This window comes from Osmerus eperlanus, chromosome 24 (assembly GCF_963692335.1).
Source record: "Osmerus eperlanus chromosome 24, fOsmEpe2.1, whole genome shotgun sequence".
Lineage (NCBI taxonomy): Eukaryota > Metazoa > Chordata > Actinopteri > Osmeriformes > Osmeridae > Osmerus > Osmerus eperlanus.
Window position 1 is genome coordinate 2,314,987 of NC_085041.1, and position 13,693 is coordinate 2,328,679.

At 49.1% G+C, this 13,693-nt stretch overlaps 3 protein-coding genes across 4 annotated transcripts in view; 1 reads left to right on the top strand and 2 right to left on the bottom strand.

The window, feature by feature from the left end:
- Nucleotides 1-4: 4 nt before the first annotated feature.
- Nucleotides 5-840, bottom strand: pigc (phosphatidylinositol glycan anchor biosynthesis, class C; the record flags this gene model as incomplete). The annotated part of the gene is made up of 2 exons (XM_062450094.1): nt 681-840; nt 5-400 (listed from the first exon to the last, which is right to left on the bottom strand). A coding segment is annotated over exon 2 (393 nt), but the record flags the coding sequence as incomplete, so codon positions are not given.
- A 75-nt stretch (nt 841-915) lies between these two features.
- tmed5 (transmembrane p24 trafficking protein 5) lies at nt 916-7,917 on the bottom strand. The gene is made up of 4 exons (XM_062450641.1): nt 7,610-7,917; nt 6,698-6,795; nt 6,435-6,618; nt 916-3,381 (listed from the first exon to the last, which is right to left on the bottom strand). Exons 1-4 carry the CDS (start codon nt 7,784-7,786, stop codon nt 3,163-3,165), a joined length of 678 nt encoding a protein of 225 aa, XP_062306625.1. The 5' UTR covers nt 7,787-7,917; the 3' UTR covers nt 916-3,162.
- A 905-nt stretch (nt 7,918-8,822) lies between these two features.
- suco (SUN domain containing ossification factor) overlaps nt 8,823-13,693 on the top strand; it is a 36,094-nt gene continuing 31,223 nt past the window's right edge. For both annotated transcript variants that reach the window (XM_062450373.1, XM_062450374.1), the window contains exon 1: nt 8,823-9,088. In XM_062450373.1, coding sequence (XP_062306357.1) covers nt 9,039-9,088 — 50 coding nt within the window. In that variant the 5' untranslated portion in view covers nt 8,823-9,038. The remainder of the gene's footprint in view (nt 9,089-13,693) is intronic.

Here is a 13,693-nt window from a genome sequence, read left to right on the forward strand (position 1 = left end):
TGAAGGACAGGAAGATGGCGGCGCTCTGGAGGTCCGCTAAACGCGTGCGAGGCCGCAAGCTCGATCGTCCCCCCGGCTTCAGCGCTTGGTAGAGTCCGTAGCCCAGCAATGCACAGAGCAGGCAAGTCCACAGCAGTGTGGTGGGGGACAACAGACCCTGATCCATGTAGTACCACAGAGTGAGGAACAGAGACACGCAGGATATCTGCTGCCCTACCAGCACAGCTTCCTTCACCACCGCCCAGTAGTGGTACTGCCGAACACCCACGTTCCTCCTTAGCTCCTCCAGGAACCGACGGTCGACATAGTTGTCCGGGAACGGCTGACGCTCCCACAAAACCTTCCGCCAGGGTACATCCGGTCCCGCGGCAGTTCCAGACCCGCCGTCTGCCCCCATCGCCTGGAGGAACACGCGCGTCATGGATGGATCATATTATGAATATAGTTTACGTTAGCTAGCGTCCCGCAATATCACACCCGACCCAACCCCAGTCAAAATCATGATCAGCCCGTCTCCTTGAACATGTCATGTCCTGTCACATCGCTATGTCTGTCTTATTTTAGCTAGCTAAATATGACGTTTCGCAAGCGAACTATTATTACCAATATGAATCCAGTCAAACAAGCTAGTGTAATTCTGTAGATATACATGATTTAGGATGTCCAAAATATGTACCTACCTGAGTAAGGATTTGGGGAGCTTCTGGATCATTATACTACACCCGGATCATCAAGTCTTGCTGTTTTCCCGGAAGTCGCACTGAAAACTGTTAATATATTTACACTGCCCTCTGTTGGACAGATTATAAAACGCGGGTGGACACATTCCTTACAGACGGACATCTTTTTATCTTTCCGTATAACGCCACACACATACACACAAGTAAAAGCAAGAGGACAAAAGACAAAGGAACAAACATTTGACAATTTTATTTACACGTTTATAGCTACAGAATATTTCTGATAAATATCCCCAAATATCCAATTTTTGTTCCATGACGTTAGTTGAGGCGCTCTATCGAAAGTGACTTGGCTGCAGTTTAATTGTACCACACACAGCCCATAAAAATACACAATAATGTGAACCAGGCGATATTGGTTCTATTAAGTCTGTTGACCTATTGTGCAGTCAAAGATGGTTCTTTAGAGTACGTTTTCCACACAGTGAGTGGACCAGCTGGAATGGGGCCTGGGTTTCACCGCTCCATAATACGGATGTAAAAGTTGAGAAAAGCTCAAATTTGACCAATCAGAACACATATCCCTGCACAGTAACCTATCAGTTAGTAGCACAAAAATGTAGAGCCCGCCTCAACCTCAGCAGACAGATCATATCATTACATGTTCTGCTTGGAAAGGGAAAAAAACACATTTTAAAATCTTAACCGCAAAAAGTAACAGTCTGGGTAACGAGTAGTATACTGCTAAAACAGAGACCTGATGATTTATGTCGCACTATCAATATTTATACACATCTTTGAAAGCAGACAATGGGTTCACTGAAACTAGGCCAACGCATTGAAACAGGTCATGTTTTGTTTTGCAGGCTCAAACCCTTCAGTTTTCCAACAGCAGGTGGCGATATTTACATTTAGTCATTTTTTACATTTAGTCATTTGATACCACTCACCCCATCAGTATACCAGGAGTCTAAGGTGAAGAAGAAATCAACCTTCAGCCCTCACTCACCAGCACAGTGCCTTAGTAAGTACATAGAAACACTGCAGTTTGTGCTGGGAAAGCACAAAACTTAGAGACTAACTTCCTGTTTAATACAAAAAGACCCCGAAGAGCCAAACAAGAAACACATACCCGTCAATCTTCAAAAAGGCGCGCGTCAAAAACACAAACACTCGAAACCAAGTGGGCTGAGCCGGTCTCCTGTAAACACGTCTCTCTGGAGATTGTAGCGGTGACGCAGGATAGAAGAGAAGACTGAAATAGGAATCTGTCACCACAGGCAGGCAGCCAGGCAAACAGGCAGACAGGCAAACAGGCAGACAAACAGACAGGCAGGCACCATCTCTCTGCTGGCTGACAGGGTGCAGGAAACCTGAGCCTCCTTTCAGCCCAGCATGGTGCGGGGCAGGAGTGCTGCGCGGGTTGGGTGGGGGTGTGGGCGGGTGTGGGCCCTGCCTGTCAGTTAGTAAGGAGTAGGTTGGTAGTGATTTAGAGGATGAGAGATGGAACCTCTACCCTAACCTGCTGGGCTCGGCTGCAGAGAGCAGCACAGGAAATATGCCACCACCAGGAGAACACACCTGGTGACAGCAAGGGGCTTCTGAGAAGAGGTGTGTGTGTCTGTGTGTGGCAGAAAGAGGGAAAGAGAGAGATGGATTGTGTCATGGTGTGTGTGTGTGTGTGTGTGTGTGTAGCACCCCTGTCCAGAATCTCAGATTTGAAAGGCCACACAGTTCTTGGAAAAGGGTTCCATAGAAACGTCAGTGAGGCCTGTCAGTAACATGCGCTCCGCTCCGAACGGCCCGGCAACACAACCCGCATCTGACCCACGGGGAGAGGAGATGCGTGGACAGAGACAACACAGTGGTCTCTCCCCTCAGTGCCAGGAACACTCAACTTCAAAACACGCTTTCTTCATTCGTCGACTACTTTTAAGTTATTGCTAACTTTGCACAAAAACAAACTGCCAAAGGGACAGATTGGACAAGTTGTTCTTTCAGGCTCGGTTTAAAAAAGGAAATCACTGTAGGCTTCGGTGTCTCTCTCTCTGGTGTTGACAGCAGATCTGAGGGCGGGGCAGCAGTGAGACCAGCAAGGAGAGAGGAGGGAGAGAGGAGGGGCTGCCAGCCTTGCTGCTACAGATGGATGTTAGCAGATCAGGAGAGACAGAGGTCCTACTGACTGACAAGGTGAACTACAGGAAAGAGAGACATAGAGAGACAGAGAGAGAGAGACAGAGAGAGACATAGAGAGACAGAGAGAAAGAGAGAGAGAGACAGAGAGAGATATAGAGATAATAACAGATGTTTCTGTGTGATGACAGCTACAGAGGGATCTTCTCCACGCTGCGTCTGAGAGCGTGTTAGCGACGACAATTTGTGTGGTTTGTGACGTTGCGTCAGCCATGACCCCCGCCTCCGCACCAGTTCCTCAAAGATGATTGGTTGGCCCTCTCCCCCAGTCACCTCCCAGGGGGTGGGGTTACGTGGGGGTCACTCTTTTGTCTTCGAACAGCGAGCGGAGGAGGTACACCTGCACGCCCGACACCAGCACTATGACCGCCAGGCTGGTGCACGACCACATGTTGACCCGGTTGTAGTTGCTCTCCTGCAGGTTGCGGTCGCGGGCCTCGAAGGCCCGGAGCACCGTCTGGATCTGAAGGCTCTTCCCCAGACGAGCCTTCACACTGTTGATGGTGTCCTGGAGAGGAGGAGAGAGGGGAGAGGGGAGGGGGTGAGGGGAGGGGAGAGGGGTGGAGGGAGGAGAAGGAGAGGGAGAGAGAGGAAAGAGAGGGGGAGAGGACAGGGTGGGGGTCAGACTACTGGCTGTATATGAAAGTAAATAAGGGTCATAAAGATGTGCATGTGCAAGACTGGATGCAAGCGCAGAAGATTTGTATCTTTAAAAACGAATTTTCCTGCTTTAATACGCATGGAATATCTGGTCCAATCGACAATCTGGTGGGTGTAACTTGGGAGAGCTGTGGGCGTGGCCTAGCTTGAAGTTCATCCAGTACATTCAGTTTTACACATGCAAATCTATGTGATGCTAAATTACTTTCATGGCATTTACCTTAAGTGCTGAGCTAACCTGTATCTGACCAGCCATGCTCCAGTCACATGGTTCAGTCACATGGTTCAGTCACATGGTTCTGACCACACCTGATGATAACACAGCTGTACCAAAACACCAGGCAGCCAGTCTGGGCCAGAGGGGAACCGAGTGGGACTGTGTGTGTAGCCAGTCTGGGCCAGAGGGGAACCGAGTGAGACTGTGTGTGTAAACAAAAGCCTGGTCCTCCTGTGTTTCCCCTTAGGGAGAACGCAACTTCCTCCACAGCTGCCGCTACTTCCTGTCTCATACTGGCTGAGGCCAGGAGTCAGAATCTACACACAACGACACTGTTCCCAAACACAATGTCACCTTCACTGAAGGAAACTTTCTACATGGCTTTCATCAGGTAGCACTTGAAGCCTTTTCGTTGGCCTTTCTGGCAGTCGTAGTTAATGATAAAAGTTACTGAGTTGCTGGTCATGTAAGCAGACCGGCACATTGTGTGTGTGTGTGTGTGTGTGTGTGTGTGTGTGTGTGTGTAGTAGGCAGCAGGGGCTGTCAGTGGGGTCACTTTGACAGCAGTGTGTGTGTGTGTGTGTGTGTGTGTGTGTGTGTGGTAGGCAGCAGGGGCTGTCAGTGAAGTCACTTTGACAGCAGTGTGTCATTCTGACAGCTGACATCCTGCCAGGTGCTCTGATGCCAGAGGCAGCAGGGATCAAAGTCAAGCACACGTCAGCAAGGACTGAACCTCCGTCACAACCCCAGCCTCAACCCCAACCTCCATCACAACCCCAACCTCCATCACAACCCCATCCTCCATCACAACCCCAGCCTCAACCCCAACCTCCATCACAACCCCAGCCTCAACCCCAACCTCCATCACAAAACCATCCTCCATCACAACCCCAGCCTCAACCCCAACCTCCATCACAACCCCATCCTCCATCACAACCCAAGCCTCAACCCCAACCTCCATCACAACCCCATCCTCCATCACAACCCCAGCCTCAACCCCAACCTCCATCACAACCCCAGCCTCAACCCCAACCTCCATCACAACCCCAGCCTCAACCCCATCCTCCATCACAACCCCAGCCTCAACCCCAACCTCCATCACAACCCCAGCCTCAACCCCAACCTCCATCACAACCCCAGCCTCAACCCCAACCTCCATCACAACCCCAACCTCCATCACAACCCCAGCCTCAACCCCAACCTCCATCACAACCCCATCCTCCATCACAACCCCATCCTCCATCACAACCCCAGCCTCCATCACAACCCCAACCCCAGCCTCCATCACAAGGCCAGCCCCAGTCTCCATCACAAGCCCAGCCCCAGTCTCCATCACAAGGCCAGCCCCAGTCTCCATCACAAGCCCAGCCCCAGTCTCCATCACAAGCCCAGCCCTGGTCAGATACAAACTCCACCAGACCCATCAGAGACACAACCAGACGGTTGTCAACCCTAACCCGTCCGCTGGGACGTGAAACAGGTGTGTCACACGGAACACGAGGACCAACCAGGACCCTGACACCTAAACAGGTGTGTCACACGAAACACGAGGACCAACCAGGACCCTGACACCTAAACAGGTGTGTCACACGGCACACGAGGACCAACCAGGACCCTGACACCTAAACAGGTGTGTCACACGGAACACGAGGACCAACCAGGACCCTGACACCTAAACAGGTGTGTCACACGGAACACGAGGACCAACCAGGATCCTGACACCTAAACAGGTGTGTCACACGGAACACGAGGACCAACCAGGATCCTGACACCTAAACAGGTGTGTCACACGGAACACGAGGACCAACCAGGATCCTGACACCAAAACAGGTGTGTCACACGGAACACGAGGACCAACCAGGACCCTGACACCTAAACAGGTGTGTCACATGGAACACGAGGACCAACCAGGACCCTGACACCTAAACAGAACACGAGGACCAACCAGGACCCTGACACCTAAACAGGTGTGTCACATGGAACACGAGGACCAACCAGGACCCTGACACCTAAACAGGTGTGTCACATGGAACACGAGGACCAACCAGGACCCTGACACCTAAACAGGTGTGTCACATGGAACACGAGCAGCCCTGGTCTCTACAGCAGGAAGAGACCTGCCATCAGACAGCAGCCCTGGTCTCTACAGCAGGAAGAGACCTGCCATCAGACAGCAGCCCTGGTCTCTACAGCAGGAAGAGACCTGCCATCAGACAGCAGCCCTGGTCTCTACAGCAGGAAGAGACCCGTAATCAGACAGCAGCCCTGGTCTCTACAGCAGGAAGAGACCTGCCATCAGACAGCAGCCCTGGTCTCTACAGCAGGAAGAGACCTGCCATCAGACAGCAGCCCTGGTCTCTACAGCAGGAAGAGACCTGCCATCAGACAGCAGCCCTGGTCTCTACAGCAGGAAGAGACCTGCCATCAGACAGCAGCCCTGGTCTCTACAGCAGGAAGAGACCTGTCATCAGACAGCAGCCCTGGTCTCTACAGCAGGAAGAGACCTGCCATCAGACAGCAGCCCTGGTCTCTACAGCAGGAAGAGACCTGCCATCAGACAGCAGCCCTGGTCTCTACAGCAGGAAGAGACCTGCCACCATACAGCAGCCCAGGACCCTGACACGCTCCAGCGGTGGAGTGAGACGGCCCCTCCTCCTGGTGCTGCTGCGGTGACGAGGACTCACCATGATGTCCTCCAGCTTCATGTCCAGCATGTCCGTCCCGTGGACGTACTCCTTCCACTCGTCCGCCTCCTCCCCCTCGTTCTCCATGTTGTCCAGGATCAGCTCGAAGAAGATGATCTTCTCAGACACGGAGCTGAACGAGTTGTCGAAGCAGAACATGTAGTCCCCGTCCTCCGTCTCAACCCTGCGGGAAGAGGTCAGGGGTCGACAACAGGACGAGTGTGTAGTGTGTGTGTGTGTGTGTGTGTCTGTGTGTGACTCACGTGTGTACTCCGTCAGATTTGCGGTAGTCACTGAAGAGTATGTGGCTGGAGGGAGAGAAGATCTGGAAATCTACATCCAGGCCAGCTCCATCCAACACCTGACACACACACACACACACGATTATGTCGGGCTGGTCTGGATGGGAGTCAGAACTGAGGTCTGGCTGAAGTTCACAAGGCAGTGAAGGGTTACGCTTTAGGAAACTGTCTTTCTGCAGTTACACCATCCTTTATTTCTTAAGTCTGGTGGTCAGGATAAGGAAATCTTTCAAACTATTCTAGTCTCCTGAGCAAAAATGAAATCCAGTCGCCTCCGTTCATTTCAAAACACACACAGGAATTCCACTGACGCAACATTGGCTGGAAGTTAAATGCCCGTCATGTTTCCATCCCGCATTGTTAGCCTATATCTTTAATCAAGCATAGCCAACTGGTCGCCTAGTTGAGATAAAGATGGTTTTAGACTAAACAACTTGGAAAGTTTGAAGCGCTTCTAATTCGTGTGTCCTTGAAGTGATAACGTGAGGTTAGACTTGGCCCAGTGAAGACATAGCGTGGGTAGGATTCATAAAAAACGTATCATGCTGTGGAAATGAGTTGGTTACACCGGTTATACAGATATGCATTGTGTACTGTTAAGCAAAATAATCACCATGCCTATATATGTTTCATGTATTTTCGGGTAACACATAGATCCATTTTGAAATGTGGTTGAACTGGACAAACAACCTCGGTCCTTTAACAGGGACCGCAAAAGCCAAGTTAGCTCACCATGTCATCTGGCTAACTAAGCTAATTGTACTCCGAAACAGCAGGGAACTGTCAAAAGATATCTGTTGCCTCTTGCTCCGTTTATCCCCACATTAAATTAGAGGGTATTTAAAGGATATATGTCATTATAAGTTATCTTACCTGGTATTCTATTTCAAGAGATGCGTCTTTTTTCATAGTCTGGAAGAAGCACTCCCTTCGGCCAGCGGGTAAAGTAAACGTGAAGTCGCTGTCTAGAGACTGAGAAAACGCGGCGACAAGAAATCTTTCTGACACGGTCAAAGACAACACGAGTAACAAGACGTTGACCACTTCCATGGTCAGTCACTGACTTTGCCCCCTTGGAACTGAGGCTACAATGTGGAAATGACTCGTTGTTTGTGTGCGCAAACGGAAAGCGCTCTTCAGTTGCCGTCAAAACTTCACTTTTTGGGGGGACAGCTCACCACTCGTGACATCAGGACCCCACGCCTTTCGACTATTACGCTGCATTTAAGAGAATAACTTGGTTTAGGACAACTTTTTGCAACTGTTTTGATGTTGAAAAAAAGGGCACGATTGGGAACATGTTCAATATATTTTGTATGAAATAGTTAGGAACGTATTTGATTTGGATCTATACATAAATATCAAGGCAATGTGAGGTCATACGTCTGGAATGGACGAAGGCGTGAAATAAATAATAACTAGGCCTACTCGGCAAATATTTCCCTTGAGTTTGAGCCATATCAAGGTGATAAGAAGAAATGCGATTACATTTGTGCAGGCAAAATTCAGGAGACATCATAGTTGCATTTTGGGAAATGTAGTTAATGTCGTTGGTGCTTCAACCAAACCTCCTTTTCACAAACGCTCAGATTCACATTTCTTTTTTCATACAGTGACTCTCCCATATTGTTAGCCACAGTCCCTTTATAACTACACCTACCGATTACTAGTACAATTTCGAATTGTCAGTTGTCATATTATGTATATGATATGTAATCTTTAAGCAAAAGAACATTATGTACTAGCCTACTGTTCAGCTCTCATGTCTGAACAAGTTACATACGTGTCAGTATTACCTACGTTGTCATTACTCATCCTGACCTTACCAGAACATGTATCAGTTGCGAAATCATTTAGACCACTATGATAACACTTTGCAAATTTTTTTTATCGGTTTTTCTTATCATAAAGGTGACGCGTCCCACACAAGCGCTTCCAACTCAGCGGGGCTATCGCTGACGTCATGAACCCTGGTCGCTTGCTGATATGATTGGTCGAGAGCGTCACTGCCCTGATCCTATTCGTCGAGAGAACAGCAGCAGCTGCGCTAAACTCATGCGAGCTCGTGAGCTCAGTATAGCAGACGCTAGCGAGGAGAGCGGTAGTCCGCACAATGAACATTTGTGCACTTCGAATATAGTTTTCTCCAGTGCTACCCGCCCACTCGCGTTTTGTTATTTCCCCCCCCCCCTTATAAACAGTTGTAATTCACATTAAAACTCAGCTTCGTATCTATCGTATAGACACGAGAGACTAGAAAAATCCTCAAAAAAGCGAGGATGTTGGTCCCCGCGGGAAGATAATGAAGAGGTTGCGCGTTTTGTTGGTGTGCCTCATTGTAGCTCTGTGCTGGTAAGCTCAATATGGTCATATTTGTCACTGATTTTACTGCACGCACACATAACGAATTGCATTGACATCGATACTATATGTCCTAATTGCTCCACTATTGATGTGTTGGCGCAGCAGGATGCTGTTTTGACGCTCAAACGCAAGCATCATTTTCTAGACGAAAAAGCTAACATCGCTAGCAAGCTGGCTAACTAGCGGACTAGCATTGAGAGAGGGATGGATCTCCACAACAACGATTCTCCTCTCTTGTCAAAGCAGGATTTATTACTCCTGCCCTTGGACGGAGTTTGGCTGTTTAGACGTGAAGGTTGAAAGATAAGCGTCAGATATTACCAGTCGACCACCATTCCAGGCGAGACAGTCTTTCTAGACTGTCACTTTACATGCATGAAATGTACTTGGCGTGGGGATGGTGAATGGGCTAACCATCACACAGCCTCAAACACTTTCGTAGCGGTTGATTATCCTAATGTATGCCAGCTTCGCCCCTAATCTCAGGGTGAATGTATCCTGCCTTGTTGCAAACAGTGAACAGGTGGTGGATTAACTCAAATCGGGCACTGACGCAGTACAATACCTCTGTGAGAAGGTGATTAAAGGCCCAGCATTATCCAGGTAGTGAGACAGATATCTGACCATGCTGGCATTGTTACAGCAGTACTGTAGTGTTTACAATGGGCAGTAACTAAAAGCGTCTGCTAAATGCATCAATGTAACTAGTAACCTAAATGTCGCCTTTTCAGGATCAGCAAGGTTCTTTGAATTAAGTGTAGTTGGTTGAGCTGTGTCACGCAAGTGGACAGATCCACTCAGTCGCTCAGTGACTCAAATTTAGTACAGAATAGCCGTTAACTTCATACTGTGCTGATTTGTAATTAGTGTCTGTTTGTCTTTGTTTAGCATACAGTCCAGGACTAAATCCGTAAGACTATTGTCCCATCTTAACTCAACAGTAGTCATCCATTTGGCATTCTGGTCAGAACCACGAGCAGCACAACAATTCATTTGAACAGGCAAATTAAGTTAAACCCCAATTGAATTAGTAAATTGTGAACACCAAATTAGACCTAGATACAATTTAGAAAGTAGGTTAATAGACTGTTATAGGAGTTTCTAACGGCATCTTACATAATTTTTAAACTTGTGTTTTCAGTCTGTACTGGTGCGCTGTTCTGTTCTGAAGGGTTAATTATAGAAGTTTTGGACAGTTGTAAGATAAGCGAAACCGAGATATGTTTGATTGCGTTGATATTTTGATGTCAGTTAGAGTCCCGAGGACTCATTCAAATGTAGACTTGCCTCTCACATTTCCAAGCTCACATCCAAATGCAACACAGCACTTCAACCTCTTGAACTTTTAAACACTTATATCTGTATTCCGTACCGTTGAAAACTGATTTTAGCCAACCTGACACTTGTATAGTAGTGTCAGAAACATTCTTATGCTTCAGAACCCTTTCCACATGGTCTTGTGTCTCTTAGAGGGGCTGAGAGGCAGACTAGTTAACCTGACGTTCTGCTACGACACTGTGCGGGCAGTGAGGCCTCAGTTGTCATCATCGTAACCACAGCCTTGTGGAACCCCACCTGGAGGGTAACCGTCCCTGTGTTGAGTGGAACCTGCTGCCCAGGGAGCAGTGAGAGGGTTAAGTGTTTCTCAGAGCTGCATGTCGGGCCCTCTGCGGCCGGCCTCCCTGCCTTAACCCTCGTGCTGCCTTCGGGTCACATGACCCAAAGGTTCATAACGAACCATTGTTGTGTTTACCCAATTTTACCCAATACAAAAACAAATTAAAATAATTTTCTTTTAACCTTTGCAATGTGGGGGGTCTGAGACAGCCCAACGGTTAAAAGAAAATGCTTCACTTTGTCTTTGTATGCGGTAAATCTGTCGCAATACGACGGTGGGTCACAATGACTGATGGGTCAGAATGACCCGAAGATAACACAAGGGTTAACAAGGCGAGAGAGAGAGAGACGCACACAGAGACACACCCCCCCACACACACGCAGAGAGACGCGCAGAGAGACGCGCAGAGAGACGCGCAGAGAGACGCGCAGAGAGACGCGCAGAGAGACGCGCAGAGAGACGCGCAGAGAGACGCGCAGAGAGACGCGCAGAGAGACGCGCAGAGAGACGCGCAGAGAGACGCGCAGAGAGACGCGCAGAGAGACGCGCAGAGAGACGCGCAGAGAGACGCGCAGAGAGAAACACACCCCCCCACACACACAGAGACACAGAGACACACACAGAGACACACACAGAAAGAAACACACCCCCACACACACACACACACACAGGGAAACACAGAGACACACACAGAAAGAAACACACCCTCACATACACACACACACACACAGAAACACAGAGAGACAAAGGCAGCTGTAATGGCCGCAGAGCTGTAACATGGTTAGAGATGGAGTCTGCTTGTTTCAGAGCTGACTCAGCCCTGATGCACACACTGAGACAGGAAAGCAGAGGGAGATTTGATCGCTCACTGATCTCAAGTTGTGTTTTTTCTTGGTATGTGTTATTGGTAAATATCTCCTCTCAAAATGAGTTGGACTTTGATTACTTACTAGTTGTTTTTTTATGGATTAAGGACTGTACTGTTGTCAGGCAGATTAAGCACTGATGTTTGTAAAGCGTGATGAGTTTTCACTCTCTCTCTGCCAACCTAATGAAATCAGACACACGCGAGACACACACACACACACACTATCCCACAGCCAACCTAATGAACTCACACACACACAAACATATACGCACGTGCTTGATTACTAATTCAAACTGTTTTTAGCGTGCAGATATCAAATTCTCTCCTCCTTGTGCCAAGTGTCACACCTCGCGGAGTTAACAGGAACAGAGAACTTTTAGGGAATGTAATCGTTGCCATGCCTGCTTGGAGGGTTTCCAAGGTAACGGCGGTCTAGAGTGTCGGGGGTCGTCTTGGTGAGGCGGAGGGGGGCTTGTGTTGAAAAAAGGCTGGTGAGACTTTTGTCCCCAAACCTGGCAACCGCACAGGCACCCCCCAGGTCGTCGTGGTAACACATCTCAGAGAGACGAGGCCTCTGTAATCCGCCCTCTCGTATTATGGGATGTTTGCGTTGACATGCGAGGAGCACGGCAGGGATACCTTGAAACGCGACCTCTGAAGCTCTGCCTCTCTCCTCTGTTTTCATATCTCGTTTGTCCCATTTTCTTTATTAGTTTTTTTTTATTTTTTATTGTTGTTACTCCCGTCCTGGAATGCCAGTATGGACCTTGTCCTCTATAGGTTAGTGACAGCCCCCCGCCCCCCTCGCTGGGCCCTGGACACTCAGTAACTAGCATCAGTAACTAACCAGAGTGCCTGGCCAGGCCTTTACACCGAGCTGCCCTGCTCAGCGGGCTGGGGAACCAAGCAGGACTGGATGTTCCTGAGTCAACATCAAACCCAGACTGTGTACATTAGCCTTGACGGTGCATGTCAGCATTGTGTGTGTGTGTGTGTGTGTGTGGGGGGTGTGTGTGGGGGGGTGTGTGTGGGGTGTTGTGATGGTGTGTCTGTGTGTGTGGGGTGTTGTGATGGTGTGTCTGTGTGTGTGGGGTGTTGAGTGTGTGTGATGGTTTGTGTGTGGGGGTTTTTGAGTGTGTGTGTGATGGTGTGTGTGTGATGGCGTGTCGACGTATGTTACCACGGCCCGTTGACTTGAGCAGCGTTCCACAGTGTCCAGGCTACCTGTGCAACGCACCCAGCTGGTGTTCTGCTGTCTACCACACATGCCCCATGTGCTGCTCTGGCAGAATCCTCCCCTACACAGACGCCAGTTCCTATAGGCCTCTATTAGATCGGTTCCTGGGAATTGCGCTGCACTTTGAAGGTCTAAAAAGAGGTGATTTAATTATGTTGTTAGGACAGAAACAGTGTGGTTGGAATATGTGTGTGTGTGTGTGTGGGGGCTGATAACCCAGTCATCTTATCCCTCAGTCCCTCAAAGCGATGACATAACATTATTATCGAAACGATAATCCCTCATTAGATAACACCCATGGAGAGGGCCCAGTCTGTATCTCTCTTTAGACCGTCTCCTGTTCTTGGACGACATCTGAAAGTGTCTCTGTCGCAGGGACGCCTCAGTAAGACAACACCAAGTGTCGAAGCCTGCAGCTCACCAGACCAGTTTCCTTTATTAGCCAGGCTATAGGCAGAATTGGTGCATAGGTCCTTTCCGTTCTCTGTAACCCTATATCATGTTTGCTCTCTTAACCTCGTTGAGCAACCTTCCATAGGGGCTCCGCTGTGTCCCAACTGCCGTGCTTATCATGTCTCCAGCTCACTGTATGGAGAGGGGGGGTGGGCCGGCCTTCAGTCTTTTCCGAAAGGAAAACATGTCAAAACACACAGGTTTAGCAAACAGAGAAGTTTCAAGGTCCTGACTTTGAATGCCTCGGTCTTTGTCCTCGGGGCTCTCTGAGCCGTGTAGGTTTCATACGGTGTGACGCGTGGTTTCTAACGCAGCGGGGGAAGAACATAGCTCATCCAGACCTACACTGTGTGTCCTTGCTGGGCTGAACAGGGCTCTCACTTCCTCATAGGCACACACACACACACACACACACTG

Excerpts from the sequence above, each read along its gene's own strand:
- tmed5 (XM_062450641.1), bottom strand. The coding sequence starts at position 7,786 with ATGGAAGTGGTCAACGTCTTGTTACTCGTGTTGTCTTTGACCGTGTCA. Across the intron at positions 6,619-6,697 it reads AAATCTGACGGAGTACACAC|GGTTGAGACGGAGGACGGGG; the intron begins GTGAGTCACACA and ends CTCTTCCCGCAG. Across the intron at positions 3,382-6,434 it reads TGAAGCTGGAGGACATCATG|GACACCATCAACAGTGTGAA; the intron begins GTGAGTCCTCGT and ends CCTCCTCTCCAG.